Source organism: Aplysia californica, unplaced genomic scaffold (genome assembly GCF_000002075.1).
Source record: "Aplysia californica isolate F4 #8 unplaced genomic scaffold, AplCal3.0 scaffold00112, whole genome shotgun sequence".
Taxonomy (NCBI): Eukaryota; Metazoa; Mollusca; class Gastropoda; order Aplysiida; family Aplysiidae; genus Aplysia; species Aplysia californica.
The window spans coordinates 1,472,488-1,493,792 of record NW_004797382.1 but is presented as its reverse complement, the minus strand read 5'-3'; the positions used below and the strand labels follow the sequence as shown (position 1 = coordinate 1,493,792).

The following is a 21,305-nucleotide window of genomic DNA, read 5'->3' as shown; positions in this document are numbered from 1 at the left end:
CTTACTCCAGGCACACACAAATTTGAAATAATCCTTAGCCAGCTTAAGTGCTCCTCATTCTGAGAAATCTCAAAGACTCGGAGTGTCTACTAGTGTCTGTGGTGTACCAGTTTGGCAGTTTACTGTTGCACACAGAAGAAGACGTGAGAGCAGTTCCCATATAGTGAGAGTTTTTATCGAGAACTGAGCTCTCAGTGGGTGGTTGGCCTGAGCTCTGGTGTGGTTTGCTCCTTCTTTCCTATAAAAAATCTATCGTCTCTATCTTCCCTCCTTCTTTTTTATGTTTGTTACTCTCTTGTAACACCTCTAATCTTCGGCGCTTATATGACCTTATTGTGTTGCAAGTGCCGTAAAACTCTTACTAAAACTAACTGAGCTCTCAGTCTTTCTGCGGGAAATCATTTCTCTCCCTCTCATCCCAGGTTGGTCATGACAGTCAGTCGTACTTTGCACTCGAAAACCACCCCCTGCTGAAAACCGAGGTGAAAATAACCACCTTGAGTCCTGCATGCTCATATGATGACCATAATATGCAGTAAGGAGTGCAGTAAAACGCTTTATCATATAAACACCAGTCCTGCACGCTCATATGATGACCATAATATGCAGTAAGGCCATAATATGCAGTAAGGAGTGCAGTAAAACACTTTATCATATAAACACCAGTCCTGCACGCTCATATGATGACCATAATATGCAATAAGAAGTCGTGCAGTAAAACGCTTTATCAAACAATCACCAAACGAGGCTGCCACCAGATATTGCACCTATCGGGTATTTCAGAAGCAAGAATGCTTCAAGCATACAAAACCAAGAGAAGCCCTTGCTCAAAAGTTTTCCACAAACAATGACTAGATCTAGTTATTGCATAGAACTCTTCAGTTCATCAAGTCACGAGAAAATGTTAGTTGAAATTCATTTATTGTATTCATCAAGCAAACACTGGATCGATAACAACAACAACATCAAGCAAACACTGGATCGATAACAACAACAACATCAAGCAAACACTGGATCGATAACAACAACAACATCAAGCAAACACTGGATCGATAACAACAACAACATCAAGCAAACATTATTAAGGACAATTGTCTACTTGTTTCAAAATACTTGAGACCAGCGGCTTTTCAAAATGTTTCACCCAACATGGTTCAGTCACAGAAAGAGACAATTAAAGACAAGCAATGATATAAACAGAATATGCACAATAGAACACACATTATTTCCTTTCTTCTTAAGTACATGTACATATCTTGGAACAGTATTATAGCTTTTTGCAATATATAGAACCTTTCATTTGAACAAGTAAATAACTAGAAATCTGACACAAAGGTTTACTCACACTTATTAAAAATTGACAATGGTATAAACCCTGTATCACAACATGTTTCTATTCATTATCTTCCTTTTGTTAAAAAAAAATTTTTTTTTTAAATACTACAAGTACAAGGTGGGACTTATTTCCTCAATGAAAAATGAAAAAAGATGCATCTAGTTGATCTAGACGCTGTTGCTAAGAAGGACAGCTGCCCGCATTCAAAAATGTATTTTAAAAAATTTTTAATTTTAAATATAATAGAAGTTTTTAAAGCCCCCATCGACATAATCTTGATCATTTAGGAGGTGGGCGACCCACGCCGAGAGGGGTACAGCATCCCAGCAGGAAGACTGAGATACTCTATAAAAATTGTCCTCCCTCTCCTGAATCGAACTCAAGTCTCCTGCGTGTAACAGCAAAGCACCTAAACACTACACCATAGACGCCAGTAGAAATGCAAAAGAAAGACTGCCTAGAAATCTGGGCTATGCTTGGCGTAGTACAGAATTCAGAGTTCAGAAAATTGCTGAACTTCAAAACTCTGTTGTCAGTAGACCTTCTGTCCTGAATCATTCATGTTTCAACCATCGGAGCTAAGATCTGTGTAGGGAAACCTTGGGTTGATCTTCAGGGCTCGGTACAAGACTTATGTTCTGAATTCAATAAGGTATTGATCACAAAAGCTTCCCCTCTTTTCCCTCATGTGAAGCTTGCTCATTGGACAATCTTTCAAAATAGTCTATATGCTGATGTCTCAAAGGCTGAAAGTACAAAACAGAAGCAACACAATATATCAAAAAATGAAATTCGAAACAGAAGTGGTACCAGACACAAATCATTGCATGAAGCAAGTTGTTAAGTTCTTTTCAAGAGCTGGGAAGAAAATTAATAGGCATCCAATGAGTGATGGTGAAATCTGTACTACTACTTCCTCATTCTTATTGACCAAACCATATCAACCTAGGGCAGCAATTCATTGCAGTACAGAGCTTCTCTTTTAGCAAAGAGTCTACATAACAAGAGAGGCCACTCCTCTCTTTGAGCCAATTAAAAAAGTGTCCTCAAAATTCGGTGGCGCCCTCTTCGCAAATGTGCACCCTTCGCGAACAGAGTTACCCTACTTGAGTTTAAAAAGTCAAAGTGAAACTAGCAAGTTTTTGGATAAATTTCGGAAGAACGCTTTTTAAAAATGGTTACGCTGACAAAAAAACTCTTCCGGAGGAAAGGGTGATTGTTTTCTTCGTTTAATTTGACTTTAGAATGAAAGGCGAGATCATTAAAATTTTTAAAAACTAAAACTCCGCACTGAACAAACCCGAACTGCTGAACTTTTTTCATTTCTTTTTCTGGAAAAACGAAAGAGAGCTTCAAAACAGACTGCAGCGCCATCTGAAACAAGGACCGGACTTCTGGCGGACACTTTTTTGGCTGAGTGGCCCATCTTGTTATGTACGATCTTTGCATTTAGTAACATTAGTGAGTTGGTCAGTGTCATAATTTTTCTGTTCAAAAGCAGGATCCAGGACAAGATGTCTAAATTATATCTGCTTCAAGCTATTGACTGTTTAAGAACGGCCCTCAGATGAAGACATTTCAGTTTGTATTTCATGTCATTTAACACAGTAACAAACCACAGGGGAAATAACGGGGGGAAAACCGCATGAACAACTCTCAACTTTCAACTACAAAATACATTTCTCCGCAGCTCTGAATGCAATCCCATAATTAAATGCATAAATTCTTCAAGTTCTGAAACCAGGATAGAGCTACTTTGTGTCCCTCTCAGTCTCCACAGATCCAGAAGGAAAAAGACTCACAAGTCTCTCTGAGAGAAACAACATGTCAGCAAGCTTTTCAAATATATACTAAACCGAGAGAGAAAATTTTCCATGAAAGAGAAAAAATTGTTTCATTCTTTTCCTTGCTTTTTACAAATTATTAACACTAGATCTAGTTAGAATTTGAAATTCAGCAATATTTTTCTTGAGCACATGCAACTGATACATAATCAAATCTAAAGAAACTGCAATAAAAATTTCTTTTAAGATTTTGGGCTGAGTACATGATCTGAACAGCTGGCTGGTGAATAGCCATACCCTACCTCGTTCCCCCAGCTGGTCCATCCTGGAAGCAAGTTTCTGGCAAAGAGTTCCAGGCAGCGTGGGTCGCCAGCAACATACTCCGAGAGTATCTCTGAAGGGGGGGGGGAAATTGTTTTCAAATCTGTCCCCGTGGTTTTATGCAAAAACAATTATGAAATTATGCAAACTGAGCCCAAAAATGTGAAATTATGCGATTCTGTTAATTTTAACAAAGAATGATAAAGGAAAATAATCAGAAATTATGCAAAAAATGATCAAATTTTGCTAAATTATGCGGGGTGCATAAAACCATGGGGACAGTCAAATGCAGTACCTTATTTTCCCAAAAAAGCATTGATGTCAAGATATGTGTCACGGCTCTGCCTGGCTTATAGTACAGCACAAAAGAAAATAGCAGAAACAAATGTAGTCATAGTAACCTATGAATTTGACTGAAGACCACAGTACAGTTCTCTGATTGTATCCATATCAAACTAAAAAATTACAGCTCTAGTTAATGAAACCTCAACATTCTGGAACAATGGTAAAAGTTAAGCACAGATACTTTCCATCACATGAAAAGTGCAAGTAAAAACTACAATTGCTCACGAGGACCAATACGATCGAAGTACTAATCCTAGTATAAAACAGCCCTTTGTTTTAAAGGACAGATTGTCTTTACTTTACGCATCGAAGACAGCAATCCTTGAGATACACCCTATGATTGGCACATGTTCCTAAGCATGTCAATGTTGACATGTGTCCATGATGTGAAGGTTAGGCAAGTAGACCTGTGTTTAATTCCCAAATGAGAAAGTCATTCTATCAGGTAAGCTCGTCTGATCTGCTGAGAGACTGTGCTCCACTCAACCCATGTTGGCCCTGATGGGCGAAGTCAAAACAGCGCATCTCCAAAATAGTCTAGATTGTGTCGTTAGAGGAATGAATATTTACCATCATTCACAATTATCATAACACGTCACCAACAACAACAAAAATACCCCCCCCCCCCAAAAAAAAAGCAACATTGTCCATACCAGAGAGTGGAGGCTTCTTGGAATGCAGTACACATGGTGTGGTCACCAGAACGAAGTCATATGGAGGGACAGACGGAGCAAGGAGGGATCTGTCCACATTGCCATCAGAGTCGGACACTTTTTCAACACTGTCTGAGGTCTTTGTCAGCCTTCCTATGATCAGCTGCTCATAACATTTTTTGTTTGGAGAGTCCACATCACACACAGGATCTCCACAACGAGTTAACTGTGGAAGACAAAAGCAATTCAAAAAGCTAAAAAGGGCAAGATAATCTTTCTCAATGCACATCAAGAACATTAACTGGTCAAGAAAGTTAGGCATTGCAGTTTCAAAAATTTAGTCTAATGGACCTTCAAATATATATACAAAACAAAGTACATCTATCTATACTCATACATCCCTCCTCCTACACCCCCCTTTTTTTTTCTTCAAACACACCCACTCAACCATGTATTATTTATTCACAAATGCTATTATTTCAAATTTCACTCACAAAAAAGGGGACAGCATTCTTTTTTCACAAGATCTATTTAATTATTGTTCCAAAAAAGCAAGACAAGTTGTAGGTAAGTCATGACAACAAAACAGCACAAATGATTAAACCTATGCGTACGCCCTGGGGTCATTTTGTACCCCCGGGGTTGTATTCTTCACATTTTAGAATACTTCTAGGACGGAGATCTCTTTACTTTGAAACTTTCAGTATTTCGTAAAAAATCATTTTGACAGAATGCTATGCAAAGTGTACGGATCGGATTAATGAGTAAATTTCCTCTTTGGAAAGTGGTGGCACAGAGTTTCCCACATCGTGTAGATACGAGGGTAAAACACGACGTACGGATAGGGTTAAATGAGAGACAATGAAATCATCCAGTCTTACTTTGAGCCAGAGCCACTCAGACAGCAGCTCTACACCCCAGGCAGGGAACAAATCATTTTTGACACAAGAGATGAGGCTGTCCTTGTTTGTCACCCACACACAGACCAGGCATGCTTCATTCGCCAGAGCAGGGACAGGAATTTGTTTTAAGTCACTTTCCTCAAAAGTCCAGTAACTTAAAAAAATTAAAAAGACAAAGGATCAAAAATATCACTAAAACTAAAAATGATCAGTATGGAAAATTAATACAAAACAAGCTTACATCGGTAAACTTCACATCAACACACTTAAAATGGGAGAAATTAGTACCAAAAAAAATTTTGAAAATGGTGTTAATCGTTTCAAAAAGATGGTGACAGTGGGTGGTTGGCAGGTGCTCTGGCGTGGTTTGCTCCTTCTTTCCTATCAAACATCTATCGTCCTTCTCTCCTCCACCTTTTTTGTGTTCATTACTCTTTTGTAACATCTATTCTTCGGCACTTATATGACCTTATTATGTTGCAAGTGCCGTAAAACTCTTACTAAAACTAAAAGATGGTGACAATACTTACAACATCAATACAGATATTTCTGAAACTATAACACAGAAAATATACAAGATATCATGTAGATTGCAGTACTATCTTTGAATTCAAATTGAATTCCCACATTGTATTATTGTACATCATACAAACATAACCAAAGGCAAGCAATTAACCTTCCACCGTATAGTATAGCTAATTTCCATCTAACACGATAAACGTCATAAAGGAAAGCAGTACAGAAAGTACATAGAACAACCACCTCTTTTTCCTTTTCACAGACTTATTGCGCCACGGTGGATCCACAACTATCAAGTCATAGCCTCCACCATCTGAAACGAAAACATTCAAAAGCATATGTGAGGCAGCGTGGTGGAATCAGGCTCTCGTCAAAATAATCCAAATGAAGAAACCTGCATTTTTCCGCAGGTTCGTGAATTTTTATCAAATTTTTGTTTTTTGACTCAACACCTTTCATGCCCAATAAAGAACTCATTTCTGTGTGGATTTTTCTGAAAAACGTTGATTAAAGGCACAGAAAAGGTAAATTTTCAGTTACCAAGGACTCTTAAGCTAAGGAAATAACTAATCTCTGGAGGCCATTTTCTCACTAATTTTACCTCTAAAAATAAGTGACCCCAACCTCCTTCATTCGCAAATATCTCGACTTGTATTCGTGATAAATGGATATTTTTTTCATACAAATAAAGACAATTGAACAAGCTTTAAAATGATACCAATAACTCGTCATGCCCAAAAATTGACGAGAGCCTGATTCCACCCCGCTGCCTCACATATACTGCACACATGAACAAACTGAAACAGTTCCACAATAATTCAGATTGAAACAATAAGTAAAATTTTACTCTAACGTATTGCATAACTTATCCAGAGGGGGCGGGGGGGTTGTATTACTTGTTTAAATAACAATGAACTGCACAGAGTCTTCTATTTGCCCATTTCCCGAGTTACGCTGACACGCAGACATGTAATTCTTTTATGCTCAGGAGCAACATTTTTGTTTTTAAATTTTACCCAATAATAACACTTTTGTCCTCAAAATATACAAGTTAACACAGTCAATTATCAGCTTCAGCAAGCACAAAAACTGAGCAGCAACCATTCCCATAGAAAATACATAGTTGTCTCACCTGTCAGCTGCATGTACCCTCCTTTGATGAAATTCCAGAAGGTACAGGAGAGAAACATTGATTTGGCAGGCACCAAAAACAAGTGGTCATCCACTAAGAAGTCAACAGCACAATCTCTCAGATTCCTCACACATCTTCCAATCAAAGTTGCTGCATCCACTTTGACACCAGCATCTGGGGTATGTGAGGAGTATAAAAATGTAGGCCTATACCCATACCACCTAAACAACGAAACATCACCATCGGACAAACCAACCCCGACACTTTCAAACTGGATCAACACAAATCTATCTCTTTTTTTTTTTTCTTTTTTTTTTGTCCCTGGCCCATTTCTATGATATTGACGCCATCTGATTAGTAGAAAAATGTGCGTATGAGAGTGCCCAATAATGTATAACGTACAAAATTATTATGACATATAACTGTTGCATATAGATGTTCAAGATAATTGTAGATGTTTGTGAAGGATCTGAGAGCAATGATGACCTTAGTAATGACGGTGATGGTGGTGGTAAGTGATGATGTGGGATGGTGCTTACGTTTATAATTATAAGAAAACATGCTTCTGTTATTTGATTGCTGTTGTTTTTTAAAAATAATGTTAGCGTTAGTCCTATCTTCCTCATTAGTCCTATCTTCCTCTGCTCTGATGAGTCATGAGGGATGTGGGCACCCGCTATCCCGTTCCCTACTGGAACCATCTTTAATGTCACCGTGAAGTTCCGAAATGAACACAAATCTATCTCTGCTTTCCCACAGCATTGACGGCTCCTGTCCTGTCATCCTGATTTAAAGCAAGGAGCACTACATTGGGATTGACAAAAATTGCCATTAAATTGACACAAAGCTGATCCGACTTATTTTAGCCACACCTGATCAGTCCTTTTAGTTTTTCTCTACAAGTAAATGAAACATTGCTGGAGAAGAAATTAAAATATAATGAATCAGCTATAACGCGTTTTTTTTTTCACTTCATCCTAAACCAAATAATTTGCAAGAAAGTGAGGAACCAAGAGGTTTAAAACAGCTTAAAAACATGGAGAGCAATGACTATAGGTTTTCTTTTTTAAAAGTCGTCAGTAGCTTGTGTGCAACATCTGTTCGAAAACAGACCATTTACAATTATAAATGATCTTATACATCCCAGTGGAAAAGGATCCCCCTCTATTACACACATCATGTCAGTTTGATGACTTGTTCTTCCTACTTCTGTCATTCCCTTGCATCTATGTCACTATTACTGTTGCTACGACCGATCCAGCCAAGCAAATACGTTACAGTGATTAGTTATGACACAGCAATACACATCTTACCGTGTAACAGCAGCATAGGTTTACAAGCATGTGTCAACTCCGTTTGTCCAGGTTGCTGACTCTCTGTCTGGGCACACAAATTCTGAAAAAGATCTTCACATCCTGGGATCAATGCTGCCAGCCGTGCACTCTTGTTGTTGGCGTACTTTCTCAGCGCATCTTTCTCCTCCCTAAAGTAGGTCAGTTCACGACCTCTTTCTAAGATCTCAGGCAAAAGTTCTTTTATAGCCCCAATAATCTGTTCAAAAGAAAAATAACAATAGCTATCAGCTGCCATGATAATACTACATCGACTTAACAACACTCTGGCCAGGTAAAGGGGTAAGGGCTTCCCTTCCAAAAAAGATAGCCACCCACTTACTTAAGAACAACTAAAAGACTCAGTACAGTCCGTGCCGGCTTTAAGCACGCTTAAACTTTCTCCCGACGACCGTGCTTAAAGCCGGCATGGACTGTACCATTTCTGTACCCAGTATAGAACAAAGGGTTTATTACAGAAAAGACCAACTAGTTTTTGGACATCTAGATCTCAGAAGATCTCAACATCACCAGAACTTTTTATCGTTGACACTAAATCTTTTCACTGTATTTTCTCTGTCAGATTTCTTTGATGGCATAAAGTCAGGCCTGGCACCATTTACCTGTACAAGTGAAGTTATAGAGAGAGATGTGTAGTCAATGAATTGAAATGATGCAAAAATTATAATGATTACCTGAAGTCATTTTCATTTATAAAATTTTTCCCATTAACTCTTTGAAGTCGCACCCACTTTCCCTTTCTCGATACCCTGTGACTAGAGTTGGGGCGAGCGGACGGACGGGTTTTTTACTCGCGGACTCAGTCAGAACGAACGGGTAACGGACGGCCATGAGAGCGAACTGCGAACCTCAAGACAGTTCGTTTTTTTGGCTTTTGGGTCCGCTCAACAATTTTATTCACTGAGCGGGCGGGCGAACGGACGAACTCTAGCAGACGAGATACTCGACGCGAGATTAGACCTGTCGTCTATTGTTTGTTAATTAGGCCTGATGTTTCAAACCACTAGCGGTGCCACAGGTAGTGAGAGAGGCTGGTGACGTAGTACTATGAGTGTAACCTTTCACCTTGTGTGTACCTTCCAATTGTCGCAACGGCCACAGGAGGGGGGCGAAAATTTCCGTCATGAACGCCTAGCTACAATGTGAGGCAGGAGGGTGATTTTTTGATTTTTTTTGGGGGGGGCGGGGGGTTGTAAGTTGTAGGCAATGGAAGGAGTCGTTCCCGTCCGTCCGTCCGCCCGCCCGCTCGAATGCATGGAGTCACTCGGTCCGCCCGTCCGCTCGCTCGCTAAACGAACTGTTGTCTCTGTCCGATGTGTAGCGAGTAGCGAACTACTCTTCACAAACGGACAGTTCGTTACCCGTCCGCTCGTTTGCGGGTAATGCCAGCGGGTAGTTTGTTACTCGCGGACGCTAATTTTGCGAGCCCGACCCAACCCTACCTGTGACGCACCTTCTTTGCCCTTTTTCACCAAGTGACCACTTTTTACCTATCAACAGTACAAAAATCACACTTACACCATTAAAAAGTAGAATTTCTGTATTTTTCTCTAATACCAATCAATGATACATTCACAATACCAGTCTTATCTTCATCAAGGCTGTAAGATCCCTATAGTTGCCCTCAAAAGAAATGTTTTTTCAACAAGATGAGACTTGGGGATAGGGTAGATCTACCAACCAATGGTACAGATTCGTCATCATGATCATCTGAACTTTCTTCTTCTCACTTTAAATCTAACTCCTCATCACTGCCATCATTTATAAACAATTCCAAAGCTTCTTCGGTCCGCATCAAACCACGTCGCCTGGAGCTCACCATTTTGGATAGAAACTGTGCGTACGAAACAGGGGGCCAAAAACAAACGCCATGCAAAGCGATCCTAATTCAAAAGCAAATAAAAGGAATCAAAAATATTATAGGGCTTTGGACAAGCTTTCCAATGATATACAGGTTAGACCACTAGTTTAGCAAATAAACACATATAAAATTGTCAGCGGATTATCCGCTGATACGTCGACAATGGTAGGTTCCCATGTCAGCAGATTATCCGCTGACGCATCTTCAAAGAGTCAATTAAGCAAAAGCAAAAAAGTAGAGACAATGTGACCCAATTATTCAACAAATAAAAAATAGGTTGCATGTAAACATGTAAATGGACAGCTCCTTTGAAAGTTGACCGAATAGAGATTATGACTGGCTATTGCACACTAGTTTACAGACCTGTAACAGTATTGAGAAGAAAAAAAAACTGTTCTATTCAACGTATGACGTAAAGATATGCCAGAAATTTACAGATGCTACTTTTAAGAATTTAAACATCCCAGGAAATGACAGAGCAGACACCCTTGCCAAAAAGGGAGCATCACAAACACAACCACACAACCCAGTATCACAACAGACAGCCAAGAACATCATCAAATGCAACACCAGGGAACAGTGGCTCAATGGATGGGCAATGGGCAAAACTGGAAGAACTGTATTTGCACACATGACAGCCCCCAAGTCTAAAGATGAAATAAATTCCCTGAGTAGAAGAGAACAAGTCACGATCTTTCGCCTACGAACACAACACATACCACTAAATTCCTACCTTAATAGGATCCGCAAGGATACCCCACCCGACTGCCCGCTGTGCGACTGCCAGGTTGAAACAGTACCACACCACCTCTTTAACTGCCCAGCACTTTGTGACCTGCGTAGCACCTACCTACCTGCCTCCCCAAACATTGGAAATACTCTATACAGCGACAAAGCACAGCTGATTAAAACCTGCAAATTCTTTGCCATATCGACAGACTGAAGGGCTAGAACCCAAATGGCCGCTGGATCGGAAAAGTTAAAGTAAAGTAAGTAAGAATTTGTTTTTTAAACTGTGAGTCTGCAAGACAATTTTCACAAAATCCTCACTTACCTTGACCAGTCAGTGCTTCAAGTACGCTACATATTCAGTTTTTCCTAAAACGGTGACACCATCAAAACATTTCTAACCAAGTGAAGATAAAAACTCAGATCTTAATTAACTTAATTTAAAACGAACATCAACATGTAGTGGTAATATACTGAGAGGAAAAAGAAAGCAAAAGAACTCAGATCTTTATTTTTCCTTTACAATAAAGTCAGGCCAAACTCAATCATTTTATTAATCAAGATCAGCTGAAATTATATCGGCATGCAAACATTTAACGGCTTAAAACCAACACTGAGAGACTCTGAAAAAGTCAACAAAGATCATATATCAGTAACTTTCATACACAGATACAAATTACCTTTCCATTTTTCCCACTGTCACCTGCAGCACAAGGTGTTTTTCGTTTTCTCTGTGAAAAGTGAAATGAATTATGAAAAACAAATGAAGTCAGACAAAACAATCCCAAATTATTTTTTATATGCACTTGAAATAAACTTTTTAAAATGACAAACAAAATGAAGAACATTGTCATGGCAAACGTTACAGAATTGACTTTGAAGAGATTCATTGAGCTCTAATAATTGTTCTCTTCCCTTCTCATGAATCCTTTCATCACATTTGGCAAGACAACAACAAACACAATCAAAATACATGTACAGGACATAACAATTATCATTCATATAAGTCTTCAGAAAATACACATGTACAGGACATAACAATTATCATTCATATAAGTCTTCAGAAAATACACATGTACAGGACACAATTATCATTCATATAAGTCTTCAGAAAATACACATGTACAGGACATAACAATTATCATTCATATAAGTCTTCAGAAAATACACATGTACAGGACATAAACAATTATCATTCTCATATAAGTCTTCAGAAAATACACATGTACAGGACATAAACAATTATCATTCTCATATAAGTCTTCAGAGATTTATCAAGAAAACTATCCACATTATTCTAGAGCAAAAAAATGAGGAATTGAGAATCTCTTATATTTTTTTATTTTTTTTAAACAGTGAAATAAGGGAACATTGTAGCAATATATGTCTGCATGAACCAAAATCCGTGGAGATTTAAGTCGGTAAAAACTTAAGTTAATGAGATAGGAGAGAATCAAGCCATCACAAGATCACAAAATGAATTCTTCACATAGTAGATTTATTCTGTTGCAGATTAAATCTGAAGATGGTGAACCCAGGGAGCTGATAAGCCTTCTGAAGACATGAAGTATAAGTGAACGAGTTGATAGTGACTGTGCTTATACTTACCTTTCTGTTAGTAGTCTCTTCCTGACCAGGATCTTCAGTTCTGCGGCAGATACTCTCAGCCTGGCTGTTCATCATGAATGGAGTGTAAACTGCAACGTGGCATAATATAAATAAAACAACTATTTCAGACTGAAAGCAAGACTTCTGTTTCAAGTAACTCACTGAGATCAAATGCTCCAGTTCCTAATTTGCACCCCAGGACCCAGCATTTTGTGGAGTTTCAAAGAAAATTTAAGAGAAGCTCCAAATAATGTAAATGTAAAAATGAGTTTTTCTTCACCTTGTACTCTTTGTCATCTAAATAAACATGAATCACGAAAACAGCACTTCTGTCCATTCATATAATAGACGTGTTGTACTGCCATTATGCACTATTGGCCAAGCACATCCGTCTTTGGCGATAGATTTCCTTTCCAAGTCTCTTACTTGTAAATCATTTGCCTTCCGAGGCAGAGAGGGCATTATCTACCCCTTGTTTTTCAATAGAGGTGTCCTTCCTGTAGCCTTTCTCATTAGAGTAATTCCATGAGTAAACAGTGCTTCTAATATCAAACATTTTGCAATTAGGGAAATCGAAGAATTATATACTTTGTTTTTTCAGCTCTGCTAGAACCTGCAGGCTAAAACTATTCTTAATACAAAGCTTATATTAAATGTTGACAGCAAATGGACTATAAATTTCAAATTCTGAGCAGTCTAACTATGGCTGCATTTTGTTCACAACCTGCAAATGTTCATTTTCTTCAATCCTGAAAAAGAATTGCTGGTCAGTGGTGGTGTGCACAGTACGAAAAGTGCCAGCTACATCAGGCCAGTTCGGGGTTTTTTGACTAGAACTACCAAAAGTGGTATCTCAATTTGGCAAAACATGCAGTCCGTATGTATACTTGTTTATTATGAGTATTTTTTATGCTACCGCCTGCGATTGCATGCTTTTTAATACCACAGCATTTTAACCCTGAGATATAAATTGCACAGGAATCTTTCTCTGAAAACTGTAAATAAATTAAAGAGCTATCATGAATGTTGAGTTTCTATAACTCTTCTCTTCAATCTATACAAAACACACAATCTGTCCATATTTCAATAACAATATTTACACTGAAAATGTCTTATATATTGAACAGAAAGAAGCAATCTGTTGCTCACCTGCAAATAAATCGTCTTTGTACTGGTACTGAAAACTTTCTGGAGATACTCTTCCTGACAACTGGTCAGATGCCTGTAAACTTTCAGCGGTAGCAGTAATATTGTTGCTTGTTGAGGCACTGTCACTAATCGCTTCAGCATACCCACACACCTTTACCTTTGATTCTTTGCCACCGAATGCACAATCAGAATCATGAAAACAAAATCTTTTCAGTATTTTCACTCTGTTGTACTGTTGTTTTGCTAATACTGAAGGATCCAGAAGTGTCCACTTGGAAGTTTTGATAACTACCGCCATCACAGCTTAGTGTTAGGTCCATCTGAACAAAAGTCTACAGTTCAGAGAAACTTTATCTAGGCCTAAAGAACCAACAGCGGAAGAAATTCCATGTGATCCACTCTTTTCATAGCACTTGGAACAGTTAAGAGAAATCATATGTATTCATCTTTTGAAAGAAGACATATCCTTCGTAGTTGCAACTTAATGCCTTTCTTTTTATTATTACTTCAAATACAAACTGAAACTAAATAATAACAACAGGAGGAGTGTCGGAGATGAGGAAGTTCTTGTCTACTGAACTGTAAGCATAGGCAACAGGCAATTACTATTAGATCTAGATCTAGATATAGATCTAGATCTAGATCTAGAATGTGCAGATTGAATAAAACTGTTCATTGATTGAATTTTTTTTCTTAATGTGTTGAGCAGTTCATCCTCTGCTTTTCCGAAAAGATTTGTCTAAGTTTTTAAGACAATGCGGAACCTTTAAATTTTAGATCTACTTTTGTCAGAGTCAGGGTAACATCAAGAAGTCCAAGCCGAAGACCAACAGCTAAGCCAGCAAGGCAGGCCCAAGTACAACTGCCAGGTGAGGAGCTAACTTTGCAACGCTCCTTGCAATGACCTCGAGTGAAAGTATTCTTTGGACTAAACTAAAAATTTGTTTTAATATATGCTAGATCTAGATCTAGTCATTTGTTAGAAAAAGTGAAAGACGAGCAGTATTAGCTTGCTGTTCACTGTTCACACTAACAACAGCAGCAACAAGCTTCGCGGTGGTTCATTAGGTGAGAATCAGTTTTAGCAGTCTACCTACTCTACTAGCAAAATACGCCGTGGTTCGTAAAATTAGCCTTATAAAATATCACAATATCACAATCCTATCATTCTTTTTTCCACTTGAGTTTCTCTCATTTCTTTATTCTTTTTTTTTTCTTTTCTTTTTTTTCACGCTGTCACTCCTTCGTTTGTTTCTTTGAGGGTGTTGTTTTGAGATTCTCAACAAGAAATTTTGTTTAGAACACAAGTAAGAAAGATAGGCTAGCAGAGACCTAGTGTTGCTAGGTCTCTGATCATAGAATGAATGCTCTCTCCACAAAACTCAAAGAAAAGCCCCAGTGCCATCAGTCAGCACAGACTGGATTTTCAAAATTGAGAGTTAGGATCAAGCGGGCTTTACCTAGCTAAGATAAGGTTACGACAATACCAAGCATCAGACCTCTTTATGTCTTGATGACACCAAGTAAGCCTCCACCTTTCTCCGACACTGCCTTTGGAATTCGTTGAATGAGTCATCTGTGCTGCTACAACGCCATCTGTAATGTCAGATAAGGCTCCTTGTAGTTGCAGGCAGAGTACAAGAATGAATGTCCCTTCCAGAACAGACAGACAGACAGACTGACAGACAGATAGACAGACAGACAGACAGACAGACAGACAGACAGACAGACAGACAGACAGACAGAGGAAGTGAAGGGAAAGAGAGAGGGGGAGGGGGGAGATGGGTTATCATAAGCGTACATGGAACCCCACGAGAACCTTTAAAGAATCAAGAAGCAGAAACATACCATAAACCGACAGACAGATGTACGGAACACAAGCAGGTACAAGAGTAGGTCTAGCCTAGCTTGTAACTTTAAAGCAGCGTCCTGATAGGAACACCAAAACAACAATGAGAATATCATGTACATGTATAGTCAAACCCTAATACAGCCTACCTTGGGACGAGCATGAAGTTGGTGGTACAGCGGGTCTGGCGGTACAACGGGGTTTTCGTGTCTTTTGTTAAATTAAAAATATATACTGTATATATATATATTTTTATTTTATTTATTTTTTTTTTTGGTGAAATTCTATTTCTCCCATAGCTGGCAGTAGGACGATATAGTAGTCAGGTCAGTGTTGATGGCTTGGTTCAGAGCTCTCATGTCACTTCCTTTGTTCCCAATGAGTAAATCGTCAGCGTAGAGTGCTTTCTGGCAGGAGATGACATCAGGAAGAGGGCACAGATGAGTTCTGACCCCTGTGGTAGGCCTTCATCGAGAGCCCTCTGTGAAGAAATCTTGCTGTCACATGACGTCTGGATAGTTCTGCAAGACAGAAAGTTCTTGATCCAGCTGTACATCCTTCCTGCTATCCCAAGCTTTTGCATTTTGTAGAATAGTCCCTGTTTCCACACACTGTCATACGCCTGCCCCAGGTCGATGAAGACAGCCACAACATTGTCTTTTTCTTGAAAGGCATCGCTGGTCTTCTGGGCAAATCTGATGAGGTGGTCCGTAGTTCTTTTGCCTTTCCTGAATCCTGCCTGCCATGTGCTGATTGTGCCCATGTTTTCCATCCACCAGTACAGTCTGTCGTTGACCATTCTCTCGACGACCTTACCCAGGCATGATGTTAAAGAGATTGGTCTGTAGCTTGAAGGCTGGCTTGCTGGTTTGTCCTTCTTCAGTATTGGTGTGATGTTTGCTTTCCTCCATTCTGTTTGGGAGCTGTCCCTCGTTCCAGGTCCTGTTGAAGAAGTCCAGGAGTATGGAGAGGGAAGAGTGTCAGGTTGAGGATCATCTCATTGGTGACATGATGTGGTCCTGGGACCTTTCTCTTTTTATAATTTTTTAGGGCTGCCTTCAATTCCGTCAGAGTAAACTCCTTCTCAAACACCTTCAGGTTTGCCTTGGGGGTCTGTTCTGCCCTTTTGGTTAGCTGCTTTATTGTGTGGCTCAGTTTGTTCTGGTTTCCTTTCTTGTTGATGTTAGCAAAGTATTTATTCATAACCTCAGCTCTGCATGTCTCTCCTTTCTCAGCTGGTTTCATTGGGGCGGGGTTTTTCCTTCTTTTTGTACCTGAGAGATTGGTGAGCAGGTTCCAGGCTTTCCTCCCGTCCTTACGCAGATCTAGTTCTCCACAGTGTTCTCTCCATGTTTGTCGTTTCGCACTTTTGGTCTTCAGCTTTACCTTGGCCGTCAGGTAATTGTAGTGCTTTCTGTTTCCGGCTGTTGGGTTCTTCTCCGCACGCCGTGTGGCTTTCTTTCTGGCCTGGGTCAGTTGTTCCCGTTCTTTGTACCAATAAGGGCGGAACTTCTTAGAGTTCCCTCCTGGAATCACTTCTTTAGCAGATATATACATGTATATATATATATATTTATATTTATATATATATATATATAGAAAGAGAGAGAGAGAGAGAGAGAGAGAGAGAGAGAGACAGAGAGACAGAGAGAGAGAGAGAGAGAGAGACACAGAGAGAGAGAGAGAGAGAGGGAGGGAGAGAGAGACGGGGGGGGGGGGGGGGGGGGCTATAAATATACACGAAAGATGTAACTAAAATGTCGAAGAAGTGACAACACAAAGGAATTGTTGGGGGGGGGGGGGCAAAAGGAACAGCTGACTGCGAGAACAAAGTAAGATAAACAAGAAACTAGTCCGTACATTCAGGAACGAAAGTGTTCCATTAAAGGACAAGGATAAAATTCTCCTTACAGTGAAGAGGTCCAGATGAAATGTTGGGCTGAGCATTACATGAATCTTCTAACCACAATCTTGTTCCTTCTGCTTGTGTACTGTATCCCTCCCAGACCAGGGTGTACTGTATCCCTCCCAGACTGGGGTGTACTGTATCCCTCTCAGACCGGTGTGTACTGTATCCCTCCCAGACTGGGGAGTACTGTATCCCTCTCAGACCGGGGTGTACTGTATCCCTCCCAGACCCTCAGACCGGGGTGAACTGTATCCCTCTCAGACCGGGGTGTACTGTATCCCTCCCAGACCGGGGTGTACTGTATCCCTCTCAGACTGGGGTGTACTGTATCCCTCTCAGACCCTCAGACCGGGGTGTACTGTATCCCTCTCAGACCCTCAGACCGGGGAGTACTGTATCCCTCTCAGACCGGGGTGTACTGTATCCCTCCCAGACCCTCAGACCGGGGTGAACTGTATCCCTCTCAGACCGGGGTGTACTGTATCCCTCCCAGACCGGGGTGTACTGTATCCCTCTCAGACTGGGGTGTACTGTATCCCTCTCAGACCCTCAGACCGGGGTGTACTGTATCCCTCTCAGACCCTCAGACCGGGCTGTACTGTATCCCTCTCAGACCCTCAGACCGGGCTGTACTGTATCCCTCTCAGACCGGGGAGTACTGTATCCCTCTCAGACCGGGGAGTACTGTATCCCTTTCAGACCGGGGAGTACTGTATCCCTCTCAGACCGAGGAGTACTGTATCCCTCTCAGACCGGGGTGTACTGTATCCCTCCCAGACCGGGGTGTACTGTATCCCTCTCAGACTGGGGTGTACTGTATCCCTCTCAGACCCTCAGACCGGGGTGTACTGTATCCCTCTCAGACCGGGGTGTACTGTATCCCTCTCAGACCCTCAGACCGGGGTGTCCTGTATCCCTCTCAGACCGGGCTGTAGTGTATCCCTCCCAGACCGGGGTGTACTGTATCCCTCTCAGACCGGGGTGTACTGTATCCCTCCCAGACCTGGGTGTACTGTATCCCTCTCAGACCAGGGTGTACTGTATCCCTCTCAGACCCTCAGACCGGGGTGTACTGTATCCCTCTCAGACCCTCAGACCGGGCTGTACTGTATCCCTCTCAGACCCTCAGACCGGGCTGTACTGTATCCCTCTCAGACCGGGGAGTACTGTATCCCTCTCAGACCGGGGAGTACTGTATCCCTTTCAGACCGGGGAGTACTGTATCCCTCTCAGACCGAGGAGTACTGTATCCCTCTCAGACCGGGGTGTACTGTATCCCTCCCAGACCGGGGTGTACTGTATCCCTCTCAGACCCTCAGACCGGGGAGTACTGTATCCCTCTCAGACCGGGGAGTACTGTATCCCTCTCAGACCGGGGTGTACTGTATCCCTCTCAGACCGGTGTGTACTGTGTCCCTCCCAGACCGGGGTGTACTGTATCCCTCCCAGACCGGGGTGTACTGTATCCCTCTCAGACCGGGGTGTACTGTATCCCTCTCAGACCCTCAGACCGGGGTGTACTGTATCCCTCTCAAACCCTCAGACCGGGGTGTACTGTATCCCTCTCAGACCCTCAGACCGGGGTGTACTGTATCCCTCTCAGACCCTCAGACCGGGTTGTACTGTATCCCTTTCAAACCAGGGTGTACTGTATCCCTCTCAGACCCTCAGACCGGGTTGTACTGTATCCCTCTCAACCCTCAGACCGGGGAGTACTGTATCCCTCTCAGACCGGGCTGGCCCTGACAGACAGGGTTGGAAGCCCGACTCCTAAATTATCGAAATTGTGTTGACGCACAAAAACACCTAGTTTTTTTTTAATCGCTCAACAAGGAATACTACTTGAGGTTGTCGAGTCTTCTCAGAATGTGATTGAGTCCCAGATAGTGATATGTAGTCTTTCATCAAACTTGACAAATATGGTAAGGACCATTTTCATTTTTGTTTTGTCTGGTGCGATGTGTATACACCTTCTTTGACACTGAATTTAACTTTCCTTCTATTTATAACGTGCCCGTGAACCACCAACGGTCCTTTCACAAACAATACAGCTCCTCAAAAAGTCGTTTCACACAGACAATGGTGAAGTAAAGAACATTAGATATGTGAGGCAGCATGGTGGAATCAGGCTCTCGTCAAAATACTCAAAGTGAAGAAACTTGCATTTTTCCACAGGTTTGTGAATTTTTTTCAAATTTTTGTTTTTTGACTCAACGCCTTTCTTAAAGGACTCATTTCTGTATGGATTTTTCTGAAAAACGTTGATTAAAGGTACAAAAAATGTGCATTTTTAGTTACCACTGACTCTTAAGCTAAGGAAATAATTAACCTTTGGTGGGCATTTTCTCACTAATCTTATCTCTGAAAACAGGTGACCCCCATCCCCTTCATTCACAAATATCTCGACTTGTATTCAAGATAAATGGATTTTTTTTTTCACCCAAAAAAAGGCAAATGAACAAACTATAAGATGATACAAATAACTCTACATGCCCAAACATTGACGAGAGCCTGATTCTACCACGCTGCCTCACATATTTTGTTTGAACTTCTGTAGCATCGTTTTCTAACAAAATTTCCCTCAGAAGGCAATACAATCCCTGACTTTTTCTACATCTCTGCGTTATGAACAGATGTTTCCTTCTCGGATACCAGCTTTTGTAGAAAAAAGATAAAACAATATAGAGGCTCTCATTAACAAAGCACAAAAGATTTGAATTATTTGATCAATCGTGGTTTATTGCACTCCGTAACGCTTAAAAGTACAATCCAAAGTCATTAATATACAGCTGGATTGAGTAAAAATGCACTAACTACAACTTGAGGTTAGAACTTTTAACACTAGCAATTAAAAGTTTCTAAGACAGGCAAGCATGTGACAGGTAGGTTTTATGGCATCCACCACACTGGATGCTGTATCAATAAGCCGCAAGGCTGCTCTACTAATACCAAAGTCAAGGGGAAACAAAAAAACAGATTAGAATTAAAAGGTTCAGTTAACAACTTCAAAATTTTAGACAAACTATAAATGATAGGGCCAAGAATGTCAAAGAAAATATGAGACAGTTTGTACGTTTCTTCAAATCAAAAAGTCAAGAAATATTGAAAACAAAATACTATTTTTTAAAGAATGAAATGAGACCATAAATATTCAGAAAATGACAGTCGGTATCATTAAATTCATGAATTTTGGTCAGATGAAACCAAAAGACATCATAGAAATGAAACACTACATCAACAGCTCAACAGCTCAAAAATCAGTTTAGGAGGCAAGAAAAAAATAACATGTAGCATTATTATAGTAATGTTACCGGGAAAATGAAAACTACACTATACAATAATTATCAATCAAAAAAGAAATAAAACATGAGCGTGACAAACTTCAGTTCAATCTATTTGGAGAAGGAACAATAGAAGATACAACAGAACTGACACATACATCTTTGGGTTCAATCTATTTGGAGAAGGAACAATAGAAGATACAAAAGAACTGACACATACATCTTTGGGTTCAATCTATTCGGAGAAGGAACAATAGAAGATACAAAAGAACTGACACATACATCTTTGGGGGGGGGGAGGTCGGTAATAAAATGACAACAGCTTTTGAGAAGAATTTGAAAAAGGAGAAAAAAGTTGACATGAGATGTCTTTATCTGAAGAAAATCAACTATGCAGACAATGCACACAGGAAAGTCACTCGCAAATACAGTATGCTTGAATAGGCAATCCCTTATTGTTCACGAAGATATTTTAAAAGTAATGAAGCATGCCAAGTATGTTAAGGGAACTTTCAATGAAGTCATTATGAGGTATTTGATTGTCATAGGAGATACACTGAATGACCTTTACATTG

General features: G+C 40.3%; 1 protein-coding gene across 4 annotated transcripts; it reads right to left on the bottom strand.

Annotated features, from left to right (window-relative positions):
* Positions 1-1,674: 1,674 nt before the first annotated feature.
* Positions 1,675-14,744, bottom strand: LOC101845087 (N(6)-adenine-specific methyltransferase METTL4). Of its 4 annotated transcripts, none has more exons than XM_005095729.3 (11): positions 14,456-14,744; positions 13,692-14,051; positions 12,543-12,631; positions 11,615-11,665; positions 8,306-8,543; positions 6,993-7,166; positions 6,104-6,173; positions 5,321-5,495; positions 4,440-4,665; positions 3,423-3,514; positions 1,675-2,082 (listed from the first exon to the last, which is right to left on the bottom strand). In XM_005095729.3, exons 2-11 carry the CDS (start codon positions 13,987-13,989, stop codon positions 1,996-1,998), a joined length of 1,500 nt encoding a protein of 499 aa, XP_005095786.1. In that variant the 5' UTR covers positions 13,990-14,051; positions 14,456-14,744; the 3' UTR covers positions 1,675-1,995. The 4 variants fall into 4 exon arrangements, with proteins under 4 accessions (XP_005095786.1, XP_012936497.1, XP_012936499.1 ...); XM_013081043.2 differs by having other exon boundaries at positions 13,692-14,270; positions 14,475-14,744; XM_013081045.2 differs by having other exon boundaries at positions 13,692-14,103; positions 14,475-14,744.
* Between the last annotated feature and the right edge of the window lie 6,561 nt (positions 14,745-21,305).

Excerpts from the sequence above, each read along its gene's own strand:
- LOC101845087 (XM_005095729.3), bottom strand. The coding sequence starts at position 13,989 with ATGGCGGTAGTTATCAAAACTTCCAAGTGGACACTTCTGGATCCTTCA. Across the intron at positions 8,544-11,614 it reads ACAGTGGGAAAAATGGAAAG|ATTATTGGGGCTATAAAAGA; the intron begins GTAATTTGTATC and ends TCTTTTGAACAG. Across the intron at positions 6,174-6,992 it reads AGGGTACATGCAGCTGACAG|ATGGTGGAGGCTATGACTTG; the intron begins GTGAGACAACTA and ends TTTTCGTTTCAG.